Raw genomic sequence first — 10165 nt, 5'->3', positions numbered from 1 at the left:
TGAAAAAATTCAATAAATAAAAAAAAGTCTTATGAAGAATTTAGAAATTAAATTTCCTGGTAGAGAAGTAATAAATAAAGATTGAAAAATCATCTGCAGATAAAAGCTCTCTCTATGTGCATTTGTTGTTTGGTGGAACAATATATGAGAAAGTACTTCCTGCGGGAATTCTATTGTATACGTGTGTATGTAATTTTGCTTTAGAGGTCCTTCAAATGATTCGGGAATAATTGACAGTGGGTGGGTGTACCCCATTTCCCATTTTATCGCCAACTTAAGTGGCATCTCTGTACGCCCCATAAATTAACTCAAGTGCAATTAAAAGCATAATTGTGTCACCCTCGAGAGTATTTACCCCCACCCTCACCCATATGTACATATATATAACAATACATACCGTACATACCCCACTTTTGTCCATCTCGCAGTGTCTTTTACGACATCCCTGTACCACGGGTGTGGGTGGGAGTATCAACAAAAATTTCACCCTCAATGACTTCTGATTTCAGTTCGTTACCCTCTTTGAGATTTTCTTCCCTCCCGCCATTGGATTTCCCATCGTGCGAAGCTTTTTCTCGGCTCTCTGAGGATTGTCTTTTGATCTATTGGGAATTCACTGCTGTTGCTCGGAAAAAAAAGGAAAAGAACACGAAAGACAAGCTTTTTGCGCGCTTTCCACCGCTAATCAATCAAACGACATCCCCAATGCGGAAGGAACACCCCTTTCCACCCCACAGCAAGCCCAATACAGCCCCATTTCACTTGGGGAAAGTGTCTAGTTTCGAATATCCATTGTAATTAAGTTAATATTCCATTATGTTGAGCCAGATTGAATTTCAACATCATCGCATCCCTCTTCATGATGCGTCGAGGCTAATTTAGCGCACTAAACCATTCTTTGGGTCTCTTCCAATATTCGTGGATGTATCCCACCCTCCCCCCATCCCTCCCACAATATCTCTACTGATGATTCGAACATTTTGCCATCGTCAGCAGGCTGGCAAACGCAAATTCCCATTCGGATATTTTGAGAAAATGAAGAGGGACAATCATGACACAATGTCCCAATTCCATCTCAAAGTCATCTCAAATCAATACGATGATACATTCAATTCCATGTATTCCGCTCCGGAAACACTGTATTGAACCAATAATATTCATGGTAGTTGCTTCAGAAGCTATGTCCATTTTTTTTTAAAGAAAAACTTCTTATTCTGCAAAAAGTTGAATTAATATTTATTTTGTTCTTTTTGAGCTGATACAGAATCTGATACAAGAGCTTTAACCGCTTTAGCCGCTTTAGCCATTGATTTATTTGATAAAATCTTTTAAAATAAATTCCAGGGGTTGTATTCTCTAAGAGTGAAAAACTCTCGTGATAAACTCCCGAAGGCTTTTGCAGTGAAAAAGTTAGGAAAACTTCACTTTAGCATGGAAAAATAATGTATCCATGATAAACTCCGTTTTCACGTTTCTTTTAAAGCACTAAAGCCTTCAGGAGTTTATCACGTGAGTTTTTCACTTTTAGAGAATTCATGCCAAGAAGAAAATGGAGACGCCAGGTAGGTACCAGGCGTGCAGTTTTCTTAGTAAACATTTATTGTTGACTCTCGGCCCTTACCTACCCCAATCCACTTAACCGGGATCTCGAGGTCATTCTCAATATATCGAACATAATCTTGCGCATTCTTAGGCAATTGACTGAATTCTCGCACATTCTCCGTGCATGTCTCCCATCCTGGAAATGTGGCGTACACTACCTCTACATTTGCAAGATCTATGATGGATGTGGGAAAGTGGTCAAGAAGTTTATCATTCAGTTTGTACCTGAATAGTGAGAGAAGATCAAGGATTAAATAAACATCCCATGAGAAATCTTCTTTTTACTGCGCCTTCTTACCCAATTGCGACCTTAATCTCCTTGAATGTGTCAAGAATATCGAGCTTTGTTAAGTACAGGTCCGTATACCCATTCACAATTGCTGTGTAACGCAAAAGAACCAAGTCCAACCATCCACAGCGCCTTTTCCGCTTTGTTGTTTCACCAATTTCACCTCCACGACTCTGTAGAATCTCACCAACTTCCTACCAGAAGAAAAAAGAAAAGATTGGAGTTTGATGAATTTTAAGGATTTCTAAAACAAAAAATAAAAAAAAATGAGCTTAAACTTGCATTTAACTGCTCAGCAGGAAATGGACCAGCACCTACGCGTGTTGTGTATGCCTTGACGACCCCAATGACACCTCCAATCACCTGTGGTGGAAGCCCAAGTCCCGTAAGGACACCACCGATACTGCAATTGCTACTCGTCACATAGGGATACGTGCCAAAATCAATGTCCAACATGGCTGCATTTGCACCCTCAACAAGCACCTTTTTACCCTCCTTGATGGCTTTGTGCATGAAGAAGACAGTATCGCCCACCAGAGGACGAAGCTTCTCGGCAAAATCTTTATACTGCACCAGCTCATCCTTTACATCAACATTGAGATCAGGGAACATTCGCTGATACAGCGAGCAGCAACTCTGAAACTTCTCGCTGAAAAGCTCAAAATCACCCAAAAGATCCCCAACACGAATGCCATTGCGAGTGACCTTGCTGGAGTACGTTGGACCGATTCCTTTCTTTGTTGTCCCAAGAGATTTTCCGCCCTTCTCGGCCTCCAGCAACTCATCAACTTGCTGATGGAAATCAAAGACAAGATGTGCTCGATCTGATACAATCAAACGCTTCTCCCAATTTTTCACACCTTTTGCCTCAATTATCTTTAGCTCCTCAAATAAGCTCGGCAAGTGGATGACAACGCCATTTCCTTTTCGGAGAAAAATAAAATGAACAGGTAGGTAAAAGTGCGCGATGAAAATATGTTGTATTAAATAATTATATGAAAGAAATAATAAATTTTATTAATTATGAAGCAGAGTTAGAAAATATCATTCAAAAAGTTTTAAAAGTTGTAAGTTTTCCTCTGCTGCTGGTTATAGATCGAAGCAACAAAGATCAATGGCAGCAAAGTTTGGATCGAAAAGTTAAAATTTCGTTCATTTTCCAGGACTTTTTAGGAAAATTATTACATTTTTGATGAAGCTTTGATGATCCTTCTCAATAACACATAAACAAAATTTTATTAGTAGTTGGAGCTCATTTCTATGGGATATGTATAGCTCTTTACCGCCTGTATTAAATGGCTTTCCACACGCTCGTGATATACGACACATAAGTACAAAATCCAAGACTAAATCAAAACACATTTTCTTATCGTGGATTGGGAAAAAAAAAACTTTAAAGCCCTGTCTCGATGCACACAATATTTCGTAGTCGATAAGTGCTGATATGACTTTCTTCTTCTTCTTTTTTTCTGATGATATTTCGAATAAAATCGCATCCGTATACATATTTTGATAAAATATTATTTAACTCACCGATTACAGATACGCACTTCTCATTGATAATTCCGATGGGAAGTAAATGGAAAATATATTTTGTGCCATTGACACACACTGCGTGATCCGCATTGTTGCCTCCCTGAGAAGAAAATTTTTTAAAGAGAAAAATTTATCAGTTTTTTGAAATTTATTATTATTTGAACCACATTCCTGTACATCTGAATTTGCAAAAGTTTAGCCTCTCGTTGAGCTTTCAATATATCTCCGAGAATCACATTAACGAAACGATCGACGACGCCTTTAACAATGAACTTCAAAGCTCACGCGGTTAATTAAATTAAATTAAATTTTTATTTTAAAAATTCTTTAAGCATTTCTTGGCAAACTTCTCACGTGAATAATACTAACCTGGCATCGTGTTACGATATCCATATTCGTGGCCAGCATATCAACGACCTTTCCTTTACCCTCATCACCCCATTGAGCCCCCAGAACAACGGTGACACCCTTTCTTGCCTGCTTGTCGATCCCATTCAATGCAACCTGCCCATTTGCCATTTTTTGCATTTTTTCCTTTTCCTTTGATCTTCCGCGCGTATATTTAATGTCTCCGATCAACACTATTTTTCCGCGTTTGTAGCCTCACTATGAATTAATATTTAGTACCAGGAGCGTCAGCAAACAATCCAGGAGCCACTTCGCACCACCGACAACCACCGCTGTTGACGACAAACGACTAATTTTGTGAAATAAAATTTTCAAACTGCACTATCTATATAATAAAGAAAGGCCTGTTTGTTGGTAATCGTCGTTCCGACTTTTCTATACAAATCCACACCGTTTCACCGATCGCGATGAAATTTGGTACAGAGGCTCCTTATAACAGGCGGTTTCAGATGGCCGTATTCATTTTCCCCCCAAAGCCCCCCTTCAGGTAGCCCCCATAGAGATTTCATGCAGTTTTTGCGAATTTTTGAATTTGGCGCCTAATGTGTTGTATGAAATTGATTTCTTCTCTTTCCGAAATTTTTCTCCGGGATTTATAAGTGGCCTCAATTAAACCATCACAATTTTTTTTCCTCTAAAATTTGCGCGAAGCGCAACAAATCCCCGCGAAGCGGGGCGAGGTAAATTGGAGCGAAGCGACAATTTACCTCGTTTAGGTGATAAAAAGAGGTGTTGGACACATTCTTATCAATAAAAGAAGCTCATGAGCTCACCACATATCTCCATTTACTTAGTTGGACGTTGTTGATTTCTTGGGGAAAAGCATTATCCTGTTTTATGCTCTCCAATGAAATTAATCAGATACGACCTATGTATGATTTAATCCACCTAAAGATTAATCTATAATAATATTGGACAAGCTTCTAAATCTCATCATTTTTAAGGAATAACCTTCTTTCAAAGAACAATAAAATAAAATCCGAACTTCTTATCCATCAACCTGGGAGACGAAAAATTCTTTCTTTTTGCAAAATATCTCTTCAGATGGGCGTGATAGGGGATGTTCGTGTTAGAAAAGTTGTGATATACATATATTTATCCTCTATGTATTTTTCGAGGGCGATACAAGATTATCGGTGAGAGTAAAAATTTGTAGGAAATCTCTGCTTGTCTCATGACGGCGCAATTCCACACGTAGCTTGGTAGGAGTTGGGTTAATATTGGCAATTGTCGGATTATCGTGCCACGAGGACTCAGCTGGTGTTCTTGATTCATTGGCCCACCCACCTATACATCGGAAAATCCACTACTACCTCTCCACCCCGCTTAGAAAGTTAAGTTAGCGCACATAAGTATAGGAGTGTGGGTGATGTGTAATGTTCGCTTTGTAGGAAAATTTGTTATCGCTTTGGCATAAATTTAATAATATCGACGCCACTTCCTTTGGTGCTCTCAATTTGTCACTAAAGCACAAGTAAAAGGTTTTGCTCTCTTCATACGGGGGGAAGAGGATGAACAGGAAACTGGGGGAAGACAAGAAATTGATGACAAAATGACAAATTTATTGCGCCATTGAGGTAAAACACTACATCCGCTACATATATTCCCTCACAGGTACATATACTCAATAATATTCTGCAAATGTACTTCCTTTGCTGTGGTTTTTCATCATGAAACTAATGTCACAGTGCTACATGACTTCTAGTTCCAGATATCTTCTTCCTACGTATATTTCCTGTCATATACAGCTTATAATTCCAAGAGATATAACAAATTAATATTTTAGAGAAATAAATTATTTCCACATACAGAACACTTTGAGTTAATCTCTAAGATTCTTTCGGTTTCCTTCGTTCCACATCGTTTAAATTAGTGCAGAATCGTGAGCTATGGGTTGACAAGAAAACTTTGCAATTTGAATTTAAATTGACATAACGAACAAAAACGATCTAATTGCAAAGAATGTCACAGAACTTGAAGGAAAATAAGAACGAAAGCTTTGAAAGCTTTTTCCACAATATTATTTCACACACTTAACAACTTTTAAAACTTTTCGGCATTTCCCTTTCCCCATAAAAGAATTTATTCGTGAAACAGAATAAAAAGAGGTTTTTTTATTGAATTTCACTTCAAATGAAACCCCTCAAAAAAATTTCCCTTTAAGATATGCTTTCATTCCTTTCTTGCGATTTGAAGGAGATATAAAAATTAAATTTACTGCCACACACAATACACTTGAGAGCAGAGTCCTTTCTTGCAAAAGGAGATTTTTAAAGGCGGATGAGGCACAAATGTGCGTGATTGAAGAGGATTGTTGGATGAAGAAAAAAAAATGACGGCGGAAGGGATTTTTCGTGAAGGGAAAAACCGCACAACAAGGAAGATTCTAATCTCTTCTCGACAAAAGTCCTCCGCTTGTTTCTTCCTATCATGAAGATTGACACAGGGCTTCATTGTAGCAACAACGACAAAAAAAAACGAGAGGAGCACCCCCGAAGCGTGAGACTTTGTGCGCTAAAATCACTGCAGGGGTGGATGGAGGAATATTAATCAAGATAAGAGGTGCCGATGGGCGAATTGTGGGGTGAAAATTAATCTCAAAGCTCGCATGAAACGGGCTTCACTATGTTTAATCTACAATACATAGGATCCATTTGCGAATGACATTATGTGGAAGTAATTAGTGGTTTTTCTTGCTTTCTTTCATGAAACTTTTGATTATCTTGTGCATATTGAGCTTCACATCTGAATGATTTTCTCCGGAAAATTATTAAAATTATCGCTGGGGAAATTATAATTGCAAAGTTGGAAATTAGCACGAAGTCTTGCTAGTTAAGTAAAGAGAGAAGCCATGGACTGTTCGTTCGTCTTAATTATCTTCGTATAGTGATGCTCCACATTAAACCAAAATCAATTGAGTTTTGCTTGATTAAAAGTTCTCATAATGAAAAGTTAAACTCATTTTTGTTATTTTGCAAATTTGCATCATTTCTCAGACTAAAATTTCAAACATTTCCACACTTTGACACAGAAAAAAAATTCACGAATCACAATTAATATTTAAATTTAGAAAAAAATATCACATTATTTTTAAAGAACATTAAAAAAACAGAGAAATTTAATTTATAAACAATTAATCCCATAAGTAATTGATGAGAGCTCGCATTAAGTTCTAGGACTTTGCTGGAGTTTATCCGTCTAAAGATTTCTTTTAATCCCAACTCATTCAAGCTTAGAGAGAATTCTCCGAGAACTAATCGTACAATCAGTGAAAATGGTTGGATTTCAAGGAATTAAAAACAAATAAAACATTAAGAAATTTGTCTTATGAATTGCAAGAAAGTATTTTCATCAAGTGAATGTATTTCCAATCACGCCCTACACAAATTATTCTTCCGCATAGAGTCCACTCTTCTTGCTAGAAAACTTTCAATAAACCACCCACCACCCACTTTTTCAATAGAGCTGCAATGATTCTACAATCCCGCACAAATCCCTTTCACATTGTCAGCTTCCTCGTACTCTGAACAAAATTGTGGGAGATTTTTGCTGATGAATACGATACAATGGTAAAAGCTCAACGATACATTCTTTACGACTTAGAGAGATTCTAATCCGCATTTTATGACTTCTCTTTTATGTAGGCACAAAAATTTGATTGAGCACGAAGGATGTGGTTTAATCTAGTTAAAAGATGAAACGAATTTAGTGTGGACAGGAAAATGTTTTTGATTTTCTCTTTAAAAAAAATAGAAGAAAAAAATCTTGTGTATAGAACACAAGAAATCAAGGATTTTATTTTTTCCAAAAGAGAAAAAGCAAACTAACTTCATTGTATAGAAGAAAGTCAATCATAACGCGTCCAGTTATAAGAGTTGGTGTCCCACAATGTGTAAAAGTTTGTTAACGCGTTGTAATTTAATTCCTGCGTAGTATTAGTAGGCAAAGTTGATTTTTTGTGTGAAATTCATCAATTTGATGGATAAAACTGCTCATATCTCTGGTTCTATAATACCTACAGAAATTTCTTGACTAGTTTTGGAAAGGTCTTGAAATAAGCTGTAATTTGATATATATCACAATGATTTTCAAGGTCACCTCTAGAACACAAAATGGCGGATTTTTCTTTCATCAAAACAGTTTTTGCCATTTTTGATCCTGAAGGAATAGTTCTAGAGGTTTCTGATGTTCAAGAAACTTATAGAGAATAGCAAAACGTTTAATTTGATACCAAGTTGAGCAAAATCTGACAAGCCGTTCAAGAGATATCGCTCTTAGAACTTTTCAAATTTAAGAATTTTTCATATGACTATATCTTCTAAACGGCGACATAGATTTTCTTCATTTTTGGACTGGTGAAAGATATTGAGTCAGGCTATAACATATCAAAATTTAAAGGATTTGCCTAATGGGGATTCGGAGATATTGCCCCTTAAAGTTAGGCAATATTTGTTTTTGATTTTAGCGCCTCTTGCGGCCATTTTTGGAACTTGGAATGTTCTACACAGTTGTAGGGCTTCTTGAAACCTTTCATTTGAACCTAAGTTGGTCAAAATCGGTCAAGCCGTTCTCGAGTTATATCGAAAAAACACTTTTTGCTTTAGGCCGCCATATTTGCTAAACCGCTTGACCGATTTTCAAGTATGAATTATCGATGAAAATGCCTTACTGAGCTCTACAACATACTAAAATTTCAGACTTCTAGCTGTAAGGGAAGTGATTGACGGTAGTTCAAAATGGCGGACGGCGGCCATCTTGGATTTTGAAAATGCGAAAAAATGAAATTTTACACCCACATTTCTATAGATAACTTCAAACCTTAAGTCTCTATCTGTTACTGTTCCCGAGATATAAGGCAAAGTTTGGAGTCCGGGCCGGCCGGCAGGCCGGCCGGATCAAAAATTTTCCACCACCATTTTTGTAATGTGGGTTGTCTGAAACGTGCTCATACCAAGTTTGAACCCGATCTGAGGTGGTCGGAAAATCCGACGATTACAATACTTGGTGTTGGCCACGAAGTGGAACACCAACTAATTGGGAAAATTTAGCAGAGAAATAAAAAATCAAATCAGGCGCAAACACGAGAAACAAGAAGAGCTCCCTAAAATTTTCCAAACATGCGAAACATGAAGGAACCATGGCAATAAGTTCAGTAGAAAGCATTAAATTTGCAAATAAAATAATATTCGCAAAAGTTATTGAAAAATTTAAATTAACTTCCAACCGGAAGTCTCTATCTGTTACCGTTCTCGAGCTATAAGGCAAAGTTTAGAGTCCCGGACGGCAGGCCGGCCGAATCAAAAATTTTCCACCACCATTTTCAAAATGTGGGATGTCTAAAACGTGCTCATACCTAGTTTGAGCCCGATCTGAGGTGGTCTGTTTTTCCGACGATTACAATACTTGGTGTTGGCCACGAAGTGGAACACCAACTAATTTGTCAATTAAGGAAAATGAAAAAAAAATTTAAATTGTTTCCACGGAACACAAGAAACTAAAAATTACTACGGAACGAGAAAAATTCTTAATCATATTAATTTAGAATATGTATCCAAAAAAAGGTTTCACGGAACACGAGAAACTCATACAAAATTTGTAAAATGTAAATAAATCAAATCTTGGTAATTTCGTAAAAAAATGAAAAAAATCAGAATAAAAAAGTCAATGAAATTTTTTTAAACTAGTATCGCGTAATACGCCTCAAAGAAAATGAAATACTTTAATTTCTTTTCTTGAGAAATTACTTCAGAAGTTTTTCGCTTTACCTATACAGAACTTTTTTTTTCAGGTTTCGCGGAAAAAGTTTCGTATTTTTTTACGTTCTACGGAATTATTATATTTATTTTACTTAAACAAATTAAGTTAATTAATGACATTCCAGAAAACACAAAAATAGTCATTTTTGATGTCTGGAAAATCTTACATAAAATGAACTGGACTCTGAGTGGAAATAAAATAACTATTATATAGAAGACCATCTGTATGGACAAGCTCAATTAATGGATTAAATATTTATTTACTACAAGTCGCGTAAAAAATCTTTTCAGCGTATTATTCTACTTCTCATGATCTTAATTAAATTTTCATCAATTTTGACCATTTATGAAGCTCAGAATAATCATTTTAATTTAATTTTATTTATTTAATAAACTTCCTCATTGGTAGGTATAGTTTAGTTAACCAAATTCATTAGTTTTCTGAGTTTCTGTATGTTGGAGCTTTTGTTTTTTTCTCATTTAGAAGCATTCTTTGAATTACTTTTAATGTTATTATATCAATTTTGAAAATTGCGGAAAAGTTTAACGTTGCACCAGTAGTGTGCAGTGCACA

General features: G+C 36.4%; 1 protein-coding gene across 2 annotated transcripts; it reads right to left on the bottom strand.

Annotated features, from left to right (window-relative positions):
- Positions 1–1215: 1215 nt before the first annotated feature.
- Positions 1216–4125, bottom strand: LOC129796151 (adenylosuccinate synthetase-like). Of its 2 annotated transcripts, XM_055837917.1 has the most exons (5): positions 3797–4125; positions 3425–3527; positions 2170–2814; positions 1901–2081; positions 1216–1827 (listed from the first exon to the last, which is right to left on the bottom strand). In XM_055837917.1, exons 1-5 carry the CDS (start codon positions 3953–3955, stop codon positions 1587–1589), a joined length of 1329 nt encoding a protein of 442 aa, XP_055693892.1. In that variant the 5' UTR covers positions 3956–4125; the 3' UTR covers positions 1216–1586. The 2 variants fall into 2 exon arrangements, with proteins under 2 accessions (XP_055693892.1, XP_055693893.1); XM_055837918.1 differs by lacking the exons at positions 3425–3527; positions 3797–4125 and adding an exon at positions 3175–3302.
- Between the last annotated feature and the right edge of the window lie 6040 nt (positions 4126–10165).

Source organism: Lutzomyia longipalpis, chromosome 4, assembly GCF_024334085.1.
Source record: "Lutzomyia longipalpis isolate SR_M1_2022 chromosome 4, ASM2433408v1".
NCBI classification, from domain to species: Eukaryota; Metazoa; Arthropoda; class Insecta; order Diptera; family Psychodidae; genus Lutzomyia; species Lutzomyia longipalpis.
The sequence above is the reverse complement of the archived record's forward strand: the minus strand, read 5'-3'. Positions and strand labels throughout refer to the sequence as shown.

Bases quoted from the DNA above. Each gene is read 5' to 3' on its own strand.
- LOC129796151 (XM_055837917.1), bottom strand. From the start codon at position 3,955: ATGCAAAAAATGGCAAATGGGCAGGTTGCATTGAATGGGATCGACAAG. The intron at 2,815-3,424 runs GTGAGTTAAATA...TTCTCCGAAAAG, and splicing joins GAAGTGCGTATCTGTAATCG to GAAATGGCGTTGTCATCCAC. The intron at 2,082-2,169 runs GTTTAAGCTCAT...TCTGGTAGGAAG, and splicing joins TGCTGAGCAGTTAAATGCAA to TTGGTGAGATTCTACAGAGT.